The sequence below is a fragment of the Opisthocomus hoazin genome, chromosome 4 (genome assembly GCF_030867145.1).
Source record: "Opisthocomus hoazin isolate bOpiHoa1 chromosome 4, bOpiHoa1.hap1, whole genome shotgun sequence".
Lineage (NCBI taxonomy): Eukaryota > Metazoa > Chordata > Aves > Opisthocomiformes > Opisthocomidae > Opisthocomus > Opisthocomus hoazin.
Genome location: NC_134417.1, coordinates 68,555,673 through 68,580,578, shown reverse-complemented (window position 1 = coordinate 68,580,578; position 24,906 = coordinate 68,555,673). Strand labels below are relative to the sequence as shown.

At 37.2% G+C, this 24,906-nt stretch overlaps 1 protein-coding gene across 7 annotated transcripts in view; it reads left to right on the top strand.

The window, feature by feature from the left end:
- The window catches only part of AKAP9 (A-kinase anchoring protein 9), a 119,995-nt gene that overhangs the window by 6,140 nt on the left and 88,949 nt on the right, over positions 1-24,906 (top strand). For all 7 annotated transcript variants that reach the window (XM_075419359.1, XM_075419358.1, XM_075419357.1 and 4 more), the window contains exon 2: positions 18,739-18,993. In XM_075419359.1, coding sequence (XP_075275474.1) covers positions 18,739-18,993 — 255 coding nt within the window. The remainder of the gene's footprint in view (positions 1-18,738; positions 18,994-24,906) is intronic.

Here is a 24,906-nt window from a genome sequence, read left to right as displayed (position 1 = left end):
CAAATTCTTTCCGAAATACTTCCAGTATAGTGTAGGTGATACTCCAAGGAAAGTAGATTGGACCTTTTGACATATGTAGGTATTACCAGGAAACCCTGAATTTTTTGCCACAGGAAGTAACCATGCACGTAGGTGTTTGTAAGTGTTGGTGTACAGAGACATTAACTGTAGAATAACGTATGGTTACTGTAGCATCTTAAGAGTTTGGAATAGTGAAAAATCTGATGAAAATGAGGGCAAAAGGAAAAAGGCTGCTGAAGTATGTCAAACTTTCTTGTCCTACCTTATATTGCAGTATAAGATTACAGTCTAATAACAGAACTGTTGGGAATCCTAATTTAGGGGCTGAGAGCTCTGTCTTAAATGTCTGCCCCATAGCTACAACTTTCAATGTATTGCTATGTATTGGTTTCAAAATAATTTCATTACTGGTACCAGCTAACGTGACACTCTGAATTTGCAAAGACGCATTGATAAATGTACCACAGTCAGCAAAGCACAGCTGATAATTGCAGTCTCTAGGCTGCTATGCTGAAACAAAGTAAATAGATCTGGAAATTTATGATGATGAGACACTTTTATGTTAACTGCAAAGTGTTGGCATGCCGTATTGTGTTGATGGTTCTGATGTTCCTGTTTCTTGAAAGAAACCTTAATCTGCATTTTCATATGATTTCTTGAGAAGCCAACATTTTGTATTTTAAACTACCTTTCCTACAGCCAGTGGAGAAAATGTTAAGAATTCTTAGAATTCTTAGTTTCTTGGAAGTATGGAGTCAGTCTTTGCTGTGTTTAAAGAGATAATGGAAATCCTGATACAAGACTCCTCAAAGAGGGAAATGTTTCCTAGGTTTTCTTCATTATTTGAAATATATTCCAGGAAATCAATTTTGCCTTTTTTTTTTTTCCAGACAAGTCTGGAATTTTGTGAGTAATATCAGTGTCTTTGTGAGCTCGCTTTTCTCTCATTATTTAGGAGCATGTAAAAAATAATAGAAGCCTGTCAAAATAATACAAGCCTGTCAAGTCTTGCACACTGAGCATGAAATTTGTGCAGTTGATTCTTTCCTTATGTCTGCTCTACTCTCACAGACCTACTGAGTTTGGGCGCTTTATTCTCACTGCGTCCATTCAGTGCCAGACATGCCACATGCTATGAATTCATGTAAAAGTGATATAAACAAGGTGGGAAAACGATGAAGCACAAATGAGTTTGACTTGTTCTAAAGTATTTTACAATTTATTTTGAAAAAACACAATGTTTTTTTAAAATAGAGATATAAAGTTTTGTTCATTTTCTATACAGATTTGGAGCCCAGAGGCGGCCAGAAAGTCTACAAATAATCTCCTAAAATGTATCTAAATTCTCCAGACTGCTTTGAAAATCTCAACACTAACATTTGTGAAAAGACTGCCTTTGACAACTGGGTGGAAGTTGTCACATCACTTATATTTATTGACAAGGGGTGGCTATTACTCCTTGCTTAGCTTGAACAGAATTTAAACTGTTGATCTGTATCCAAAAAGCTGATTGACTTGTCAAAAATGTGACCTCTCAAATTCTGTATCAATGCCGTGACACTCATCAACTTGAAAAAGACGATAATCCTGTGGTGGCTATTGATAAAGTCTTATTTAGACATAGGCTGTTCATTCTGCAGATGCCTTTTTCTTGCAGACTTCTTAGTTAATGAGAAATTAGATATGAGCAAAACTATTCAGATCTTACTGTGCTTTATTCCATTCCTTTATATATTGTCTTTGTCTTTTAATTTTTTTTCTCAATTTTCAATCTTTAAATTTCTCTGACATAGATACATATTTATTAAAGAGAATATAGTGTGAAGTGGAGGGAAAAAACCTAGATGTATTCTGAATAAATAGAACTAAAATGGTTTATGGCAAAGTTTTTGCTATCATAAAGTTTTTGTTTTTTCTCTTAGGAGGAAAAAGTTAAATTTACATGAATCGGGGTAATATAAGCAGTATGTAGAGACTCAAAGTAAATTGATAGTTGATGCTTTTTCTAACATCCAAAAATACTCTCTTCAACCCTTTTCAGCCAACTTCTTTTTCCTCATTTGGTATATAAGCTAAATGTTACAGTGCAGCAGGAAAGAAAAATACGCATTGTTGTGAAGTGTAGGAGTCCTGCTGATCAGGAAAAACACACAGCGGGCTACAGCCCCTTTCTTGCAGCATCAACACAAACCAGAAATGGAAAATGCTTCTGTGATTTAATTTTCTTGCATTAGCTACATAGATAAGTTGGACAAAGCCTCTTCAGTTACAGGTTCGCTCCATGCATTTCATTAGGTGTCTCAGTATCACTGCATCCTTAAAGCCCTATGCTGTAGAAGTGATAGTCTTTTAAGTTAACTAATTAGAATTTGCAGTTGACTGTTTGCAATGCGTTGTGGAAGAACGAACTCTGAGCTGGGATGGAGTATTGATTAGGATCCCCCAGGAAGTAGCAGTGGCCTGACTACAGTTTTCTTTAGACTTATCAGGATTTTTCTTGTAGGATTCTAAACAGTATTCGTGATTTTACAGAAGCAGCTGATTACCCCCAACCCTGCCCCCTGGAAGCTACAATGATGCTTGATTATACACCATAACCAAGGCTGCAGTCATCCGTAAGACTCTGCTTATACTCATTAGGGAGTCTCAAAAGGCTGGCAAAGATTGCTCTTTAAAGGAAGTGGACTTGTCTAAACGAATTGTCAACATTAAGGTCCTTGGGGATCTGCACAGCTCTTAATATGAGAGTGTCTTTAGGTAACTAGAGTCGATTCAGACAGAACTTCTTGCTGAAAGTCAGTGTAGCGTTAAGATTTTTGACCCTGTTTGACATGGTCTTATAAGCAAACGAAAGACTTGGTCTAGGTACAATCATCATTTTGTGGTTACAACTGAATTAAAAATTGGTTTTAGCACTATTGTTGTTTTAATGGCTTACTCTCAAAGTAGGTGGTCTTTCAATGTTTCAGGGGCCTGTGTCACTCTATTTACATTATTAGCAGTGGAAAGAATGCGTCGTTATGTATAGACAGTACGAAACTGAAGTGGGTGGCAAACACTGTGAAGAGGCTTCAAATTCAAAATGATCTTGACAAATGATCTGGTACAAAAGGACATGGAAGCAATACTCAAGGCTTTTTTTGCCCCTTTACTGATAAGGACTGCCCTTGGGCTTTGCAGGTCCATGAGTCTAATGGCAGAATTGGAGGGAGTGAAGCATTGTCCACAGTACAAAAGGTCAAGCTGGAGACCACTGAAGCAAATTTGATGTACACAAATTTATGGCACTGAGTGCGATGTATCCAAGCATCCTGCAGGAGCCGGCTGCTGTCATTACAAGGCTATTCTCTTGCTCATCTTTGAAAGGTCATTGTGATTGGGAGATTCCAAATGAGCAGGGAAAACAGCAAACATTGCACCCATCTTCCAGGAATGCAAGAAGGAGGATCTGGGCATCTCTAGGAAGGTCAGCCTGGCCGTGGTCTCTGGGAAGATTATGGAGCAGATCCTCCTGGAAGCTCTGTTCAGGCACATGAAGGGCGAGAACATGATTGGAATTTACCAAGGACAGATTAGTTGTCCTCTATGATGAGCCGAGTAGCTTGGTAGATGGGGAGAGAATGGTGGATGTTGTTTACCGTGACTTAAGGAAGATGTTTGATGTGATCTGTTGCAGGCTATTTGTAACCAAGCTGGAGATAGGTGGTTTGGATAGGTGGACTGCAAGGAGCATAGAAAATTATCTAGACTGCTGTGCTTACAGTGCTGGTACAAAGTCCAGCTGGTGGGCAGTAGTGTTCCTCAGATGTTGAAACTGTGACTGGTACTGTTTGATTTTTTGTTAATGACTGGGAGAATAGGAGATAGTTGGCCTTCAGCAAGTTCATAGATGATGCCAAGTCAGGGACAGCGATGAATGAATTGGAGCATAGGGGTTCTTTTCAGAGAGACCTTGACAATCTGGAGAAATGGGCTGACAAAAAAACTCATAAAATCATAGCAGCATGAAAGAAGATGGTAGAGGAAAGTTCACACGCTTTCCCAGTGGCAGAGGAGGAATTTCAAGTTCCCGTTTCATTACTGGGATGTAGCAGTAGTCTACAGGATCTTCCAGAGACTCAAAAAAAAAAAAAAGGTGATGTTGTGTGTGTAATTTGAAGGTGGAAAGGGATCCTGCATCTCACGGTAGTGGTCAACACTGTTGTTTGGGGGTCGTCCTCCTCTTCCAGGTGCAACTATGAACTGAAGAACAGTCAGCTGAGGAACGTCATAAAAATTTTGATTTGGATGATCTTTTTGATGACTGGCAGGGAGATTAACAGAGATAGCAAAAGCACAGGGTTTTTGTGTGCAGTGTTCTCCTTTCTTCAACATGAGATCATCGTTTATCTTGTTTTCTGCACACCTTCCACTTTACAGTGAAGGAGAAGGTAGTTCTACAAATGACAATATCTTAGTACAGTCTGGGCGCTGATTAAGGCCAGTCCTGTGGGGAAAAAAATACAAAGACTGTGCCATAATGTGTGCATACTCCAGGGCAAATTTGATTGCTACCTGCAATCCTAGTTTTGGAATATTCTTGTTTTTCATGAGTTCTTTAAATTAAGACAGACTGTGCTTTTCTGATGTGCTCTGCTTGGGTAGGTAATATTCTTGGGTTTTACCTGAAACAACGTAAGAATAACTTGAGGTACAGACTTATACTATCTGGTAGCATGATAGCTGTTAACCCAGGTGATAATGGACTGATGTGGTCAAATACTGATTGCTGAGAAATTAAGGGGAGCTGGAGACCAACACAGCTATCTTTTGCCTCTCTTCTCCTCCCTGTGTAATTTTTTCATTGCAGCATATATTGTGGGAGGGAGGGGTTTCCTCTGTGTTTGCTGATGTTGTGAACCGGCTTTTAGAATCACTTACTCGTATTTAGCAAATATTCTATTTTAGTCTTCATTTATTCCAAAGAGTGTTCCGATTTTAATACTTCATATAAATTCTATTTTAACTCTGTGAAAATAGTTAGATACCGATTTATTCTTTCCAAGTAACTGAAATAATATACTCCTTTTCATTTTGAGAATAGCATTCAGAGACTGGATTTCAGAGTGCCAGATTAGACACGACATAAAGTTAATTTAAGAAAATACAAATACGTAAGCATATATTCCGTAATTCAGTGCTATATTGCATCCTAAGGAGCTGATCTGGTCTGTGCAACAGAAGGATTATATAAAAACTGTGCTTTTTTTTGACTTAATACAGTAAGATAACAAGCACTTAAGATAATTTCTGGTAGTGCTTTGCTCTTTGCATGCTCTCCAAAAGAAGTCTGTATTTTTGGGTATTGTCTTCCTGTACTGGGGGTGGGAAAGAACACCTTTTTGATTTGGGCTATAATGTCCATGTAGCTGTATCTGTGTGGGGAAAATGAATTTCAAGTATTTTATTAGGAACCCACTCAAATTAACGTACAGACTGCTGTAAAACTGGTGAAAGTAAATTTATTCTGGTGATTTTTGCCCAGCTGTAAACATAAACATAATAGTGTTTTGCTTATAGTTACTTCATACATATGTGCATCTAAACCAGAATATAAGTCAGTCTAGCAGTACTCAAAATCAAAACTAGTGCAAGTAATTTGTATTTAGGATACTATTATTAGAAACATGAGAATCATTACTTTCCTTCCTGAAGCTTTATTTTCTGGGTTTGTAGTTTAATGTTAATGTTAAAAGTTCAATCTTTATAAAAATGTAAAATGTCAACCTTAACTTCTGAAAACGTAAGACAACTAGTAAGTGGAAGAAAGTGTCTGTGTTACAAATATAAACTTGCAGGTTGCCAGTAATTTGATCGACCAGCACTGTGTGGAGATACTGGCAACTGTTGCTTTTGCATACTTCTGTATTTTTATAGTTGGCTTCTAACTGGCAAGCACAGATGGCCGTGGATTATGGTTTTTGTGTGTTTCCGAATTAGAGAAAAAACTTATATGCAATTTTGAACTGCATTGTCTAAGTAGCATGTGTTAGCTACTCTATATGGGTTTTGATTTTAATTGCTAAATTATAGTATGGGATTTTTGGAACCAACCATTTTAATATTTTCTTTATAATATGAAACGTTTCTGTGCCCAGCTTTTGAATAATTGGAAGATTTGTTCTCAAGTAACTTCTCATTAAGTAATCAATGTTATTTTGTGGTAGTAGCAACTTTCAGAAGTTTTCCTGAAAAAGTTAATCAGCTTTGTCACTATCAGGCCTTTCTCTTACTGATAATGAAGAATGTTTTACCATAAAGTCATAATTGGTTGTTTCAGTGGTACTTCATAAAGTATTTGGGACTGTTCTAACCCAGAGTTTAAAAGGATTTTAGAGGAACCCTGTGAACTTCTGTTTGAAGCGTCGATTTGTTCTGCCCATTCCAGGAAGTTCAGTGTACTATATATATATATATATATATATATATATATATATATTTTTTTTTTTTTTTCCCCTCTAGAATCCTAGCAAAAATGAGGACTAAACTCAGTTTTCTAGGATGCGAATTCATAGCTTTTATTGCTATGTATTCTCGGTAGTCTGCTGAAAGCTTATGAAGGGGCTGGGAGAATTGAATGGCAGTAAGAATGTGAAGATACCCTATAGGAGCTTTTTTGTGGTAGTATATTTAGCAAATTTATGTAAAGCCAGTGTACTGCTTCTTTCTGAAGTTAATGTATTATACAAGATATTGTGACTTGAGGGGTCCCATAAAATAAAAATGTAGCCCCTGTTTCATTAAATGACAGTAGCTGTTTCAGGGATAAATTGGAATTATATATGGTTAATAAGGAGAAAAATGGTAAGAGTGGTAACTGAGGAGAAAAATTACTAAATACTAGATGTGAAAATATTTTTTTGTTTTACCAGAAGGAAACTTTGCTCTTTCAATGTATTATTACAGAAATTTACAATGGAGTTTAGCCTTACTTTGGGCTCAGGGAACAGAGAGACTCACTTTTTCACTGCCTTGTCGTCCTAGGAGTGTTTCCCTAAGGTTATTTTTTGGGGAAGAAGGGGAGCGTGTGAAGAAAATTACTGAACAGTACAGAGACTCATTAACTTTTTAGGTGCATGTAGTATTTAATGACATATTTCATTGCTTTTTAGGCTATTCTTACTCTGGAAGACATTTCTTTTTATTTGAATATTTTTTTTAAGAACTAAGTATAGTGGGATAAACATGCTTAATGCTTAACCCTGTTACTGTATTGCAGTTGTTTTCTGAAAAGAAATTGTTATCCTGAAAGAACTCTGAGGGATGAATTAAATGAGTCTCCAGCTGTTGATTTAACTATATATAGTTAAATAGCTGATATAACTATATGCTTGTTAAAGAACAGGTGCTAAACCAGTTGCTTTAAGAAAAAATAAAGTGAAGTAACTAGATAAGCAATGCTCAGATTGGTAGTAAATTTTTTTTTTAGTGATAAAGAAGGCAACATACTCACTGACATGTCTGATGACTCTGCTGCATTCAAAAAATTCGTCTTGAGTAGATTATCATTTAATGCCTGTGTTTGACCACTAAGTTACTACTATGCCATAAAACAGGTTTTCTTTTGAAGCTCAGCTGAAGCTTGTTATCTGTGAATGTCTGTTGCTTCTTTCTTTATTTCTCTTTCTTGTGGTGTGTGGTATTCACCTATATCTTTTGTTTGAACAATTAATTGTGAATAGTTCATGAAGTGTGGTCATGTAGGTAAGAATGCGTAAAATTTGATCCTTGTTGTAATTCACTTGACTGCACTGGGTTTATAGAAATCAACTGCAGTAAATGTAAAGCCTAACATAATTTTGTTGAATCAAACACAGTATTGAAAGAAAAAGTGGATGCAAAATTGGAAACTAGTACATAATTTTAATGCTTGACTAGCATGGGGACTGTCTTTCTTCTGTTTCTTCTGTTCAGGAGGGTTATATCTGCCTTTTACTTCCAGAAGATAACTTGTTTCACAAGGCTGATTTCATCAAGAGTTGAGTAAGGAAAAGGTACTTAAAATCTTAACCAAATTTGTAATTGTACAATCTTCCAAAAAAATGTGGAAGCTGAAGCTTGCTGAAGAGTTCATCTTTTTATGAAATATTGTACTAAGTACGGCTTTCAGTCTAATGGTTTTTCTGCCAAGCATATTTTGTAGGCATGACTTTAGTCTGTCCCAGTGGCTTTAAGGTGTGATACCTTTTGCAAGTCCCAGGCCTTTTTTCGTTTGTTCTAGCTTTATCTTGTTGCGATAGAATTTATTGAGCACAAGCTTTGCCTTGCTTGCTTTGTATCCCTTAGGCCAGTAGGGGACACACAGCAATCTAGTTTCCCTTCAGTTGGTGCCTCGTGTAGCCTACCTGGTTTAGACTACTACATGCCACCAGTCTTAAGTTCTAACACAATATTTGACAACTTGGAATCCTGACAACTTTTCATTAAGATGAGAGGTATCATCTTGTTATACATCTAAGACCATAATAGGAAAGATTATTTCACCTTGTGGAACTCAAAAATCTTATTAATACTTTTGTCTGTGGTAGCCTCTACCACTTACTCTTCAGCTGCTAAGTGTTACTAAGATATAGTAATTTTATGTCTTGATTTATGTCACTGAAGATAGAGTTGTCTGTTCACTTCCCACGGTCTGTCTGTCTGCATCAGCAAAACATATCACTTCAGTAGGAAAGCGATACTAAAATTGTGCTGTTGGCTCTCACGTATGCTTTTAAAGCAGCAACTGTTTTAGTTAATAGAACCTCATCTACATTTACATCTTTTTTAGGGTCCTGCACTTTAGTGAGCTTACTGTCCTTATGTGGATGTCAGAGCTGAAGTTACCCATTGCCTTACGTGGATACCAAAACACCCCAGAGAACTGGATCCAGTTGGGGAGTAGCTTACTAGCAGTTAGTACATATTATTAAATTGCTGAAATCTCATGGATTTGCATGTAGACATAAACATGGTGGCATGTAGAAAGTCTTTGCAATGTTATAGCCTAGTGGCTGAATTTTATGACTCTTTTGAAGATTATGACAACACTGAGGGTGTGTTAGTGCCCGAGGATAAGTATTGATATTTTTGTTTCTAAAGGACTGTGAGATAACAAGTACTGTAACTGTATGGAAAGCAACAAATGCTTTCAGAGTATCTGAATCTTCATATTAGGATTAATTTTCAAGAATTAATTAATAGACAAACCCATCTGCTGGATGCATATTTTAATAACACTTTCACGAGATGTGAGGAACAGCATGGAACAGTGGTGAAGTTTTCTAGTTCAAAAAGTTGGTGAAGAAAATCATATGACTCATTAAAAACTAGGAGTTTAGTGAAGTAGTAAAACTCTTTTTTTTTTCCTCCTCATTCTTTTATAAGGATAAAAGATAACTGAAGCATTTCTGTCTCCTTTGTTAAAATCTATTTGAAATTTTAACTGTGGCCTGGATTTTTCTGGCTTTGGCAAGCTGGATGGTTTTAGAAAGGCTAAAGGACAAGAGGGGGGAAAATTTTTTCTTGCTGGTGGCTGAAAGATTTTTTTTAAATACATTTGTTAACATTGTGATAATTCCTCCTCCTTGCCCACCTCCCCTCCAAAAATTGTTTCAAAGGGTTGTAGGACGTGGAACACTGACTTTATGCCATTGGGGTTTTCTCAGCCTACCTGAAGAAAGCTTCAGGATCCAGTTTTTAATTAAAGTTAATGTTACAGGTGAACCTAGTGGAACAGGAGTCTGTTTCTGTCTGTGTGTAATTCTTTTGCCTTCCCATTATTACCAAGCCCTTGAAACTCAAGGCAAAAGCAAAGGATGGACCATGCGTTTTGAGACAGCACCGGACTGGTGATCTTCCTAACTTAACACAGAGTAAATGAAGCTCTGTTTCCTGTCGGCTCCCTCGGCCTTGATGTGACAAAGATTTCCTAATGTTTCAAGCTTCAAGCATGGATGATCTGTGCTTTTTACAGAGCAGCATGAAACAAGCTTTCTATTGCCCTCTCGTGTTTGTCACTGACAGCTTGGCCCAAACAACGTATTTCCTCTTCACTTTGGGGAAATACCGTACCAGTGTGGGTTATATGCTTTTTTCACACTCTGTGTCAGCAGAGGCAGTTATAGAGTATTCAGTATGAGAAGGAAAAAGTTAAAAAGTAGATAGGAGCAGTATATAAACCGTGCATGTAGAAGTAGGTTAATTCAGAGATCAGTCTGGCAATTTTTTTAGTAGTTAGAGACATTGATTTTCTTGTAGCAGGCCAGCACGGAAATGTGCTTGGTGTACTTGTGTCTGTCATTGTAACCTGACAGGAGAGTGTTTCCATACATTTAACTTCCATTCCTTGTCCGGAGTATAACCCAGCTGTAATGAACTTAGCTGTTCCTAGGTCTGTTCCTATTTAAATTCCTGGGACATGGAAGAGCAGACCAGATCAGAACCACACTAATTCTGAGGCTTTCCAGCTCGTGGTGCCATCTGGAGGGGTTCATTCAGGTTCAGTGCCCTTGGTTATTAGTACTGACAACAGTACTCTCTAACTTGTTACAGGCTGCTAAAAAGATGAAGACAATTGCCCTGCTTGCTGTTCCTCTCACTGTCCTGAGTCGTCCTCTATGGTACTTCAGCTGTAACTCTAAATTGTGGTAATCCCACTGGTTTCCTTCAGAGTACCGCAGAGGACTGGCTGTCTCTGAACCTGAAAGACTCTCAAGTTTGTATGTAGGTAGAGAATATGGCATTTCTTCTTTGGAAATTTTCATAGCCTTATTGGCATTCTCTAATATTCATGAACCACTTAAGGGTCAGTAAGAGGAGACATCCTCAGGTCGTGCTCATGTTATTTGGGAAAATCTGACTGCGAGTGCAACATACAAATGAGTAGATTGGAAATGCTGTGTTCCTCAGTGATTATTTTCTTGTTCATTCAGCCTAATTTTTCCAATTTAGTAAATTCAGCATCTGTTAAATGGAACAAATAAACTAAAGCTCCATTTGCCTCAACAGATAAGCAGATTGAACTTGCAAAGAACATTAAATCTTTACTTACAGTTCGGATTTTCAACTAGGTGACATAATACGTTGAACATATTTGCAGGTTGCTTGCTCAGTTATCTTCTTTCTGTAGGTTTTTATCTCAGGATTTGGAAAGATCAATTATACTCTTCTATTTGTTGATTAGCAGAATAGAGTAATAGAATAGAATCAAGATAATTCACTAGAAAAGTCTATTTATCCTCTGTATTTGATAATTTTCCGTTCATCTCGCCCTGTTACCCTTTTCTTAGTATTGGCATCAGGACCCTAGAAGATGCAGGCAGCACTGTAAATTTGCCTGCCTTTCAGGAGTTAGTGCTTAGACCTGTTGAGAATATGACAGAAAGTGATAAAGTGCCACTTTCTTCTCTAATACAGTTACCAATTAGCCTGCTCAGTGCCTCTTTAGGGGGCAAAAGGTCAAACTTTTACAAAGCTTAGTGGCCTAACAACACATGAGTTTTTACAGCCTAGGTGAGGCTTTATGGCCTAAATCTCAGTGTTGCTGTCTCCCAGACTCTCTTCCTTATCCCTTCTGAGGGCTTCTTATCTGCTGCCCTGGACCGTAAATGTATTACTGTATATTGGAATCATAAAATCAGTTCACAGGTGAGAGGGAGATTACAGTAGGTATTTTTTAAGTTATCCAGGGGAAGGTGGAATGGATAACCTGATACTTAAACCAGAGCAGATCTTCAGCTTCTGAATGATGTCCAAAATTCAAATTCAGATTGGCCTTTTTGGTTTGCCCTTATTGGCTTGCAAGACACCTAATTCAAAACTAAATGGGACATTATCTGTGCTTTATAGGTCATCAAAACTAATCCTACCCCAGGGCCCTGCTTTTTGTCCTTACTGTGTCACTGAAAGCCTTTGTAGCAATAATTGCTTACCCTGGTCAAGGAGAGTAGTGACCATTCATTACGAGGGCAGATGAATCAGAAATTAATCCTTCACTGGTTAAGACAAGATATCAGTCCTACTCTAAATATTTTCCCTTTCACTCTCAGTAGTCATTCAGAAATTATGTGTTATTCTCATTTGGTGATGAGACTTCAGAGCATTATAATTGGAAAGGCCTGAACCTTACTATCATGGGACTGTTCATGATATTCCGTGAGTCTCATGATGCACCTGAGTGGCATCTTGCACTTGCAGGCAGAGTCTGTCTGACTCTGGGGCATACCGTAGTTACCACTCATATGATGCCGTTTGCCACAATGCATGTTACACATTCAGATGCAGCTTAGAGCAGATTCTTCAGCATTCGCTGTGTACGCGGAAGAAGTACCTCTTTCTCAGGCAAATCTGAGGCTCTTGTGTTGGTGGCAAGTCCCAAGCAACACCTGCCAAAGAATACTATTTCACTTTTGCCTACCCTCCATGAGCTTAGTTACAGATACTGCTCCTGTGGAGAATTTCAGTCTGCTAGACTGGAAGTCTAAGCTATGCTTTCTGCTGTTAAGTGCAACATTTACCTTAAAGCAATGAAGCTAGTTGTTTGTTAGCCTCACTGGGCCTTTTTCCTTTATATTGTGACATCAGATTCTCAAATAACAAATGGTGGTATTGTTATCAAGTGGTATATGGCTATCAAACATAGGATTGTGTAGGGTCTTTTCAGTTGTGCAGTGAGGTAGTTAATTGCAAAATTTGCGTACAGACAGCTAGATTAGTATTTTAGCCATTTACTATGGTAGGTGTTGAGAGTTACTTCAGAGAGGTTTCTCATGGTTTCTCTTCATTGCTGCCAGGGCATGCTGCTCACTCATGTTCAGTGTGCTGTCCACCTGCACTCCCAGTCCTCTTCAGCAGAGCTGCACACCAGGCCGGGCAGTCCCCAGGGGTTACTGCTAGGTGGGATAATTCCATCCCAGGTTCAGGACTTGATGTTTATCTTTGTTAAATCTCATGCAGTTCTTGTTAGCTTAGTCTTCCAGCTTGTTGAGATCTCTCTGTGTTGTGGTTCTTCCTTCTGTTGTATCTGCCTTTCCTCCAGTTTGATGTCATCCATGAACTTGGTTAAGGTGCATTCAGTTTCATCATCCAGATTATCTATAAAGATACTGAATATTAGAGGACTGCTAATTTGAGCCATTAACCACTGCTCTGAGGTACAAACAAGAAGATTCAGAAGTCCCTGTGTTCTTGCATTGACTGAGCGATCTAAAGATGACGATCCAGCACAGGACATTTCTCACTGGATGCCAGACTGTTTGAGGACTTCTGACAAAGAACAAGTCCCCTCCTGTGAGTAGGACATGTTCAGCTGAAGTTTACACAATATCTGGAACATCTTTTGAAATGATAGTAGTTGAGAAATACAAGACCATGATGTAGATCTTCATTCATGCTTTTATTATACAGTGTAGAAATGAGAAAAATTACTTGCCTGTAGCTGCTTCTCTGAGGTTCCTTTTTTATTCAGTCTGTAAGTTCACAACTCATCCTTCTATGCTTGTTCTTTAAATGTGAGTTAAAAGAAGAAATAGAGGTTTTGTACTAGAGGAGTACTTTGTTCCTCTCACTAGAGGAACTGTTAGAGATGAACAGACGCTACTCTTTCCTTAAGAGGTGCCTGTGCAGCACTGAATTTGAGAAGTAAGCATTTGATGCTAGTAAGTTAAAATTTGAAGCTAATACTGTTTTTGTGCGGATACATGAAGTGTAACTGTGCAACTGTATTTGTACAGGATGTGCTACCTATAAGCTTCTTATCTTAGTGTTTAGAAGTTGTTTTTTAACAAGTACACCAAATATTGTTTACCTTATAACAACCTTCTTCAGAGGCACTGAACAATTTCAATTCCTCTTAACTGTAGTATCTCTGAAAATGAGACTATTCAGATCTAATACGTTGTCTGAGAAAGTTAAGGATAATAAGCAATCCTAAGGCAGCATCCAGTTTTAAGTGGAGCTTAATGTGTTTCTGTTTTAAAACCTCTTCTGTGCGTGTGAAATAAAAATACAGCTATTGATGCTTTATAAATAGAACTTTTTTTAATTTTCATGGATTTTCTTCAGTATTTTCTTGTGCTGATATATGGGCAGTGATTAACTGTTGTGGCTTCTGTTCAGTTATTTTATGTATATTTTAAATGCTTAAGAGGAGATTAAGATTTGCATTCCGTTGGAGTGCAGAGCCATGCGCTTCTACTCTAAATAGTTCAGTCAGACCGTATTTGAAATTAATTGATGGACAGTGTATCACAGCAATCTAGATTGCTGGCACAATTGCCAAGAGTCAGAAGCTGCTGAAGATACCTGAATAAATAAATAATGCTGCTGTTGTAATTATAGCAGTACATTAACTATCATAATTGACATGGTTTACACAAGTAATCCCCCCACCACTCTGCAAGTTAGTTCCCTTCTGTCTCAAGATTATTCAGTTCCTAATAGCAGTTGATTCTCCTCCACTTTCCTGACATTCTGCCAGTTGGAGGATACCAGCATTTAAAAGCTAAGGTAATGTTGTACAAGGTGTCTGTAGTTTTGCTGCAGTTGGTGATGTGGGATTGGTGCTAGTATGTTGGTTTGGGATTCCTAAGTAGAATGAAGTTATAATTAGAACTAGATAAATATATCCTGTAAATAGATATCTAAGTTCTTCTATTCAATTGTTATCTTACTGTGGGAAATGATTTTGAAAACTATACCCATTGCCTATCTGCATGCTGCTCTGTTCTAGTCTTGTGACTTGCAGTAAGTGTTTTCCTGTTTATAAGAGACAATGTGTCTTGTGCATCCACAGAATTTTGTGCTAGCATCCACTCACTTCCCATTTTTCAACCTTATGGAAAGCTGAGCAGCTGTTGTAAATGGCACTTCTGGAAATGTGAAAATAAACATGTAATTCTTCCTGCATAATTTTATTGTGAGTTGTTGTACATTAAAAGGAAAGAAACCTAGTTTCATTCTCAGAGTTTTACTTAAAACTTCAGTTATTTATTACAATTAAAAATTTAATTGTACACTAGATATTTGATAGAAATAATTCAGATGATAAACATGGACTCCATAATATAATTTTTTAAACTACTATAAAGTGGACGTATTTGCAGGTTCCTTGCTCAGTTACCTGCTTTCTGTAGATTTTTATCTCAGGATTTGGAAAGAGCTATGATACTTTCCTGTTTGTTGATTAGCAGAATAGAATAATAGAATCAATAGACTTCACTAGAAAGAAGTCTGTTTATCCTCCGTATTTGATAATTTTCCAAATTTTCCATTCATCTTGCTCTGTTATCCTTTTCTTAGTACAGGCACCAGGAACAGGATTGCTTTGTTGCCTAGAAGCAGGACTTGAAAAACCTATAAGCTGGAAATTGCAAGTTGTTAGTTGTTTTAGATGCTAAAGCTGAGAGTCAAGGATAAGGAGCAAAATCAGCTGTGCTTTCTACTGGAAAACAGTGATGGAATTTTTAACAGGATTCAGCGCTGTTTGGAGCATCCGGGATCTTACCAGCATGATGGGAAAAGCCGGAGGCAATGTGCTGGCAGATAAATGGGTAGTGAAAGAAGATTTGCTCTAGGTCGGTTTTCAGATGGGCTAAAACCTAGGGTGAAGTTGCATCATGGCTGATTGTGTTCCTGACACCTTCCCAGGGCAAGGCGCTCATTCTGTTGCTCCTCAGAGGCAGATCAATGCAGAGAGCCTGTTCTGAGTGTATTTCAGCTTCTGTTTTCGGATCCTTCCTCCTCCATGAGTAGCTCCTGTGTTTACATTTTTGCTCTTGCTTGTAACTTTTGTAACTGGACAGAGACTTGACATTGAATTGTTTCAGAACTGCAGATTCAGAGCTGATAGAAGCAATGTTAAGTTCTCCACAGACTGAAGTTTGGCATTATCAGGTTTATATGCCTGGAAGACAGGGTAAAGGAATGCATAGTTGTATCAGCTTGTACTTGCTTCACGTTTTGTTCACACTGCAAAAACTATTTTTCTAGAAATACAGAATCTGGAAGTATCTTTCTGTTTTAACTAAAGTTTTAATTCTACAAAATTTGTTTTCCTTAGTTCCCATGACTGCCGGTAGACTTTTTCCTGTTTGTCACTGAAATGTAGATAGATCCTCAGCTGTAGTTCCTGAGTTCCTGAGTCCTATTTTCTGAAGGAATTAGGTATCTTGAGACTCCCCTGTCTCGATGTGAACATCACAGACTGTATTTGTTCAGCGGTAACTTTTTGTTGTGCTGCTTTTCTCATTTCTAGTTTTTAAAATTTGATTAAAAATGTGAATTTGAAGCTATGTTGCATTAGTAGCTGAGCAGTTTTGTGTGTCTGTGAATGTGCAGAGTAAAACGTGCTGATTTGTGCATGCATCCATCACTAATAGTGTAGTTATTTCCAAAATACTAGATGCTCATACAGAAACTGTTAATTGAGAACCTGCGTAATACAAAAATATAACAGTTTAATTTGCACATGCATTTAGCTTTTGTATGTGCCCATCTCCATCAATGGTTAAACAGAAAAAAATGAGGTCTGTTTATAACTGCCGTGGTTGAGTTTAATCTGTTAATTCTGAAGAAGTGAAAGTCAGCAATTTCAAAAGGAGAGAAATCTGGCATACCCAGATGCCTTAGATAAAATGTGCAAAATACTTGAGGAGAGGCAGGGAGTAATTCACTTGTCCCTGAGCTACACATCTAATTTTGTAGACAAATAAAGACTGTAAAGCTGCTTTTAAAAAGCCAACTTAACTTTCCATTACAGAAGGTTTCAGTCAAGGTGGGGAATAGAGCTCTTGACCAGTGGCATTATATGTCTTTCGTTCTTTACAAATAAAAAGTAAAAAAAGCAAAATCTCTCAGTAGTTAAACTTGAAGTCAAGTTGTCTGCTTTATGTCATTTGGACAAATTCTGCCTGTCTTTTGGATAAGTTGAAAACTATTTTGTTGAGGTAAACTTACAGTTTTAGGAGAATATGGTAATGTTGTAATAAAACAACTGGAATCTTCACCCTTCTTATTTTCGAGAAGCTAAATCTATGCACTTTTTTTTTTTGTCTTAAACTTTGAAGTCAGGAGGAGACTACCCTTTCTTTTCCTTTCCAGAATTTGTGGAGTTTATAAGCTTTAGTAGATTTTTGGTGAAATAACGGAGGTTGCCTATTTAAAAGATAGGAAAAAAAGAAAAAAAAACACAAAAAGAAAATGAAGTTAAACTAATTGGGGATGTAGTAGGGAGGAAGTAAATATTAAGTATGTAGGTGAGCGTGTTTGGCTCAGCAAATCTTCAGGTCCTCCTGTAAACGGAGCAGGAGCCATATGCCAAGCTGTCAGTCATCCTAAGAATGGAGAAGCAGCCAAAGAAACGCACGAAGAAATACAAGTAAAGGAACATAAGCATTAACTAGCCAGAAGTCAGAACTGATCTGTCAGTGATGCATTTATTTAGACTGAGGCTTCTCAGCTATTCTGGGGCCAGAAGAGAATGAGAGAGGACTTCAAGTGGCGGCTCGCACTGTAACTGAATGGTGGCTGGGAAAGGGGATCCTGTGTCCTGCTTGATTTGGGTGTTGCTGAAGAGGTTCGATGGAAGCCTGGCTTTCTCGATTGGTGAATATCAGTAGCAAACGTGCTATCTTTTCTGTAGCTTTTTCTTAAAATTGCAGGAGATTTATAAAAAATACATTATATTTGGGTATTAGTTGATGCAATAAGTATTTAAAGCTTTAGGGTCTTTATTTGCATGCTGTATATTTACATTGAGGCTACATTTATAAAACATTGTAGCACTTAATTAACATTGGACTCTTCAGTTGGAAAATAATGCTTTTTGTTTCTAGATTTTATTGGTAGGATCTGTATAATTTTTAATTTTAATTGGTAAAACCTGCCATGCTTTTTTTCTTATTTGAACAGAAATTCTGTTCTTGTTCAGAAAAAATATTTTAAATGGATTTTCTTGTGTAAATCACTATAAAGTGATTAAAAGTGATAAGCTCTTCAAAAGGCAGCGTCTTACAGTATTTGAATAGCTTACATACTAATTGGTTTTTCAACTGTGTGCCTGGCTGACCTGTGATTTTTTGTTCATTGGCATGTTTTGCTACAAGGTGGTGTGTTTTGCTGTTTGCTCACTGTTTTTAGACTATTCCCACACTATTTTTTTGCTATTTCTTTATGATGTTTTCAGTAACTTGATCTGCTTTTTGAATTCTGACATAAACTTTTTATAAAACTTTATATGACCCCTGGTGGAAGAATGGTTTGCTTTTATCTGTTTCTAGTATAAAAATTAGAAATAATTTCTGTAAATTAATTTTGATGTATTTATTACTATAAAACTAAAAAATTTAGATCAGAGGTTATCTCATTACATTTGTCCTTTATAATGGCATTTGTACCTTTACCTTTGAACGTTTTGATTTCTAGGTATCAATCTGTGGAACAGTAGCTTGCTAGTATGAAACCAAAATGGAATTCATTAAAAGATTGTTGTTTTAAAAGTAGTAGTTTTTTTTTTAAAGCAAACTAAGTAAACAGAAGAATAATCTGAATGTCTCAGATATGCAACATTAACTTCCAACTTGCTTTCAGTGGTGATTAGTTTGAAGCTTTACATAGAAAGCTGGTAGGCCTTTATAAAGGATGCCATTAGTAATAAAGAGGAAAACTTTCACCTTTAACAAGATATTGTCTTCTCTACAGCTTGCCCAATTTAGGCAGCGGAAGGCACAAACTGGTGATCAGAATGGATCAAAGAAGCAGAAAAAGAAGAAGAAAACAGTGAACGCCAAAGATGATGAATCAGTACAGGATGGGCTTGGTACTGATCGATCTCAAGGTGATGAAACATCCACGTGCAGCAGCCGAAGGGGAGCAGCTGCTGCTGCTGACTTTGCTATTATCAGGACTTTGCATAGTGGAGAAATTATCAAGCACAACCAGACTTACACCATTGAGGTGAGTTTGTCTCACGTCGTAACCAGTTACTTTTGGTGGGGGGGGGCAAAATAATCCCTTAATTTTGAGAGTGGGAATAAAGGGATTATATGAGAATTTGGATATTATTCCTTGCATCCGTTGTCTGTCTTTAGTATGTCCAGAGAAGACACTTTCTACTTGCCTTCTGGCATGATGTTTTCTTTGGTAGTCAGTGTACTTTCTGGTTAATGAGGAGGAGGAAGAATGAATTTAGAAAACCCTATTTAAATCTGGGTGGCTTAAGAGACTAATAAACAGATACTCTACTTTTACTATTTAATGAAGTATAATCCTGATTTCTAGTGGCTGAAAGGACGTGCTCCGGAAAGGTTGTAAGATGCCCCATGGAATATACGCTGGCAGTCCGGTTCGGTTCTGAGTGGACATGCATTCATCTAATGTAATATGTTGTTCCAGATACGTATCTAGGGACAAGAGATGCTGATGGTATTTACAGAATAGCTTATTCCATTCTTGAAAGCAGTGCCTCTAAAAGGACGAGTGACTTTCTGAATAAGCAGCTCAACACAGATTCCCAGCTCTGTGCATGTAAATGCAGTCTGTTCTCAGGGATGTAGTACAGGTGAATGCTCTGCATTTTGACTTGTCAGTCCTATGCTAGGACTGCTAGGGCAGAGAGCTCTTGAGAGGGAGTCACTTAAACTGTTGTTTTAACAATATTATAGTCTACATAAATGTGGTAACTGTATGAAGAAAATTTCTTAACCAGATATGTTTTGAAGTACATCATGATTGCATATTACAGATGGACTCTGGTTATGTACTTGCTCTCAGTCAGGATAAATATCTCTACCACAATTGGAGAAACAGGGTGAAGTACAGACTCATAGAATAATTTAGGTTGGAAGGGACCTCTGAGGTAATCTAGTCCAATCCTGTGCTCAAAGCAGGTCTAATTAGATCAGGTTGGTCCTAGTAACCTATGTTGGCCTCTGAATGCTAATAGTACAAGACATAGGTGATTTTAAAAATGGAAAAATATCTACGCTGCTGTTGCTAAAGATTGCACATATAGATATATTCTTAAGATTGAGTATGATTTTTCTGAGGTGTACCTTATTCCCAAAGCAACTTACCTTATTAAGTAAATAAATAAATACAGACTGGCATAGGGTTTTTTTGGTTGGGTTTTTTTTTTGGTTGGTTGGTTTTTTTAAAATGTAGCTTTAAAACAATAAGAATGGTGGTTAGTTTTTATTTGTATTTGGACTTTCCTGAATTGCTCATGTCTTAGTGACGTCTAAACCAGTATTCACTTACACCAAAAAAAAGCTGCTCCCAAATGGGAGAGAAATTTTCTGTTACATGTTGTCGATGGCCTCCTTATTCATCTTAAAGAAGTAATTGGTATTTTTGAGTTGGAAGATGATTGCTAAAGTCTCTATCTGTGCCGTATCAGTAGAAGAGGAGAAATTCTGAAGTAGTTTCAAAGAAACTCGTATAACTTACTGGTTTTAGTCCTATAAGTGCAATGATTTGGACAGAGAGCCTGTATTACAGTAATTGGATTAAAGCTTGCTTAGTTGAAATGGCAGCCAATGTAATAGGCAGTTTCAGGCTAATCTCTGCAATGAAGAATTACAGACAGCTTCTTTGAGCTGTTTGCGTTTTCATCCAACCTTGAATCTTTATAGGCTGCTGTGTCAGGAGAGTAAGGCAAGTTTACTTGAGGCATTATGCAGGATTATTTTCTGGCTAAATTTTGATTCTGCTTACTTATTTCTTCTCTTACTGGAATTCATATTTAGAATTGTTCTTTTTGTACCACAAAATAGAACATCTGGCTAAAAAATCCTGACTGGGCTCTTTTGTGGTGGTTTTATGGGTAGGATTTATCTCCCTGTGGTTTTTCTAGTATCACTTTTAGTCGCCAGTGGAATAGCACGTCCAAATACAAATAACAAAGAGTTCTCTTACTCCATATGAATAACAGAAAGTGAATTAGAGTTACTCCTCTGGGAGGTTATTCCCCATCTGAAGTCAGAGAAATTCCTTTTCAGAGAGGAAAAAAGTCTCTTTAGAGAATTCAGAGCGATTTTTTTCAGTCATCCCTTTCCCTTTTTTTCCTCTCTCTTCCTAAGGATGAGTTGCTTCATCCCCTTGTAATCCTTCAAGTTACAGATACTAGTTAGTTCTTCCAGAGTTCTTCCATCATTGTTTTGTACTGTCCTTCTCAATTCTGTTTCACCTTCTGTCTGAACTTATATGTAATTACTATGAGGTTTTCCATCCTCTGCCAGAGGAACAGTTTATTTACAAGATTTATTAGAGAAATGCCAGTTGGTATTTCTTGGTTAAAGTCTCTGGGTCTTAACTTGTTGCATGGTAAATGCTTTTTATCTTGGTCTCACAAAGAGAATAATATGTTGAGTTTCTAGTTGCCTGTGGTTTTTGTCTTTATTCTGTTGCACCCTGGTATCTTTTGACCTTGACATCCATAGTGTCCATTTCCATATAGAAGTAAAAATCATCTAAAAGACACAGCCCAGGAAATAAATAGGAACAATGAAAATCTTTGGTTTAGGATTGCTTCTTTTTGTTACTTACTACAATTAAAAATGGAAGAAAGCAAAAGCTACTTCCAGGGTAAATAACTGCTGAGGTCACCTTCTCTGAGAACTCTCGAAATGATGCATCAGAGCAGACTGCTTTGCAAGAATGTATTAACGCCATAGGAAAGCAAAAGAAATTAACCTGTGGCACAGTAAAATTGTCCTTGAGTCACCTGGGTAGTAAAAGCTATTATACAAAGCTTCTTAGAAAAGAAAAGTTCAAAGTTCTGTGATGAAGAATACCTGCTAATTGACTAAGGTTGGATTAGTAACTCGTCTTTTGTTTTTCACGAGACAAAGCTGTTTGGTAATAGTTTTAGAATAGCTTAACTGTTTACTCATGTAGGTGGTAAAGTTTATAGCTCCATGTTCATTTTTTCATTTCTATAACTTACTCCAGATACAGAGATATGACAGGCAAGGAACAGAAACAGTAAGAAGGAGAGACTGGGTAGGATTTGTGAGAAGAACTAAGGAAGAAAAGTGACAGAAATATGGAAACGTAAGCAGTATGGAGAAGCAGAGAGGATTCCTCGGTGAGAGAAGGCATAGGTGGTGAACGTGGGTAAGGCATTCCTGTAACAGAAGCATGAAAGCGAAGAGCAGCCAAAGGCTTTGGCTAGAGAAGAGACACTCTGGGATGGACGGTAGGATGGAGGATTTGAAAAAAAGGATCTATAAATAAATGTAGTAAAAACTAGCCCGATCACTTCAGATAATCTAGCCTCCCTTGACAATGTTTTGAAATTGGAGAATGAAGATAAACAAAAGTTTGGAAATGGTCTGTTCAATAGTAAAGTCAGCACCCCGAGAGAAAATAATAGATTCTCAGCAGCATGTGGTTCTGACTGACGCCAGTCATCCTTCCATTCATCATCTGGCCAAAAGATTGCCGAGATATCTTGCCAGTTTTCTTTGATGCATAAGACAACCTCTGGTATGATGCCTTCCTTTCTCTCTGTAAACACTGATATATGATAGATTTACTGACATGGAAATTACCTGTATTAAAGAACGGTCTTTGCAAATTTACAGAGTATTTAATTTTAGATGGAAGTATTTAAAAGGCCTTATTACCAAAGAATGGGAACCTGATTAAATGCCTAGGTTACCTCTCTGCTGATGATATTTTCTGATACAGGAAATGTGTACATGATGGAGTGGGTACCTCACTGCAGATTGTATTCTAATTTGGCAGTGGTTTATCTCCACTAAGATGTACTCTGTTTAAATCTGATTGTAGTCAGTTGGTTTGGGTCATAAATTACCAGGGAATACATTCCTTTGAATTGAATGGTTTTCGGATTAGTAACTAAGGCAGGCATGATGGGGTAATATATAAGAATCATGCTTCATATTCAGAATGTTCTACAAATACTAAAGACCCATAAAGTTCAGGATAACCTAAAGAGAGGATTTCATGACTGGGACTTTCAGTTTATGTTCTCTTTGCTTCCCTTCCTACTCACGGTCCTCTTAATTAGTCTTACTCAGGTTGTGATCATCTGTGGATCACTAGTGACCCATGTAAAACTAGACGAGCTAAAAAAATTTGGTTTTGTTTCTACTGCTGACTAATACACATTCAAGAATGAATCCAGAAATTTGTAGTTACATTTTTGTAAAAATTTACACTGAAGTAATAAAAAAGTCAATAATTTACTTCAGGTAGAATTCTGTTCCATGAATTCTCAGTCTTGGTTCTCGCCCTTTAATACTCTCATGCATTGCAGTTGGAGTAGTTTAGTACTGGATGTCTGTTCTTGCAAAATGTTTTGTTGTCACCTATGAAAGTTTTCTAAAGAAACATAAAAATCACTTCTCTGTTCTCATGGCCAATTTCATATATGGGTTCTTTTGTGAATCCTGTGATAACGTTGGGTGTCCAGTGCCAGAGAATGTGACTTCTGAGCAATGCTTAAATGCACACAGAAACGAGTTAACCCTGAAACAGACCTCCTGTGTTCCACAGCCTGACTACTCCCTTTTTTGTATCATCTTGCAGTATTTCCTCTGACGAACATATACAGGTGAAAGTGTTTTTAATTCTCTGAGTACTTAAGTGTCATCATTAAAGGTAGTACTTGCAGAGTTGATTGAGATAGTTGCCTATAGTCTTTGAGAGGGCTCTTCAGTATATTTTAACTATGAACCACATTGTCAGCAAAGAAAATACTGAAGAATTAAAACATCTTGCCAAAAGAGAATAGCTGTTTGTACCACGAAGATGCTGTGGGGCGTAGGTGGTAGAATACATGCAAACTAACAACCTGAAGTCAGAGTGTAAGAGAAACTATTTCAAATTCCATAAGGTATTGAGAGAACTGATGAATATCTTCGTTGGCGTTATCCTGTCAAAAGATGTTGTGTTGATAACAGTGTGTATATATATGAATTTTTTTAAGTATTCCCTTTTAAAGTGGACCCCTGTGGTTCAGACAGATGAGCTGTGTGAAACCTAATGACTTCTGCTGACCAAAGAAGAGTTGAAGCATACAGAATGGATGGCTTAATAATGGAAGGAACTGGGTTTTGAAATAAGGTTGGTCAGGTCTTAGGAACAGAACATAGCTACTTGGAGGGCAATGTGAGTGCCCGTAAAACATTGACTATTTGTAATGCTGTTGATTTTGATGGCAAAAGAAGAGCATTAGGTCTTACGGTGTTGGAGTCTAATGTGTGAGCTCATAAGATTGAAGTCTTTTGAACTGATTTTTAGCAGGGTTTGGATGGACCCCTTAGCACAAAAGACAGATCCATTTAATTTTCATTCATTTGACCAATTTTCCATACTTAACTTCAGTAAATCCCTTGGCGAAAATACTTGGTCTTAACAGCCAAAAAATGGTGTAGATGCAGGACTGAAGTAGATATTTTTGGAAGATTATTTATGCTGTGAACAGATATTGCACACCTAAAGTGATGGAGCACTATATGAGTTTTGATAATTTATTTTTTTTTTAACTTTGGTATTCAGAAAGGACCAGCAATATATTAATTTTTAAATAATCTCATATCTGTCCAAATTACTATTAAAAATTAGAGAATTATTTCCAGTAATCACCTTCCTTTGAGAATTCATATTTTTTCACTCTAGCCTAAGCTTCAGTCTACAAATTCTTTGCCTTTTACTATGATCATCTCCTAGGTTTGAGCTTATCCCAGGATCTAAACATTCACCTGTCATCTTTCTTATAAACAAGGGTCTGTTTATATAATCAAAAGCATTACAAGGAAAAACTGTATGAGAAGTCAGACTACTTGTCCTTGTTTTTTGCATGTTGGAGAAGTGCCTGTATTTCATGCACTGTATAAAGAG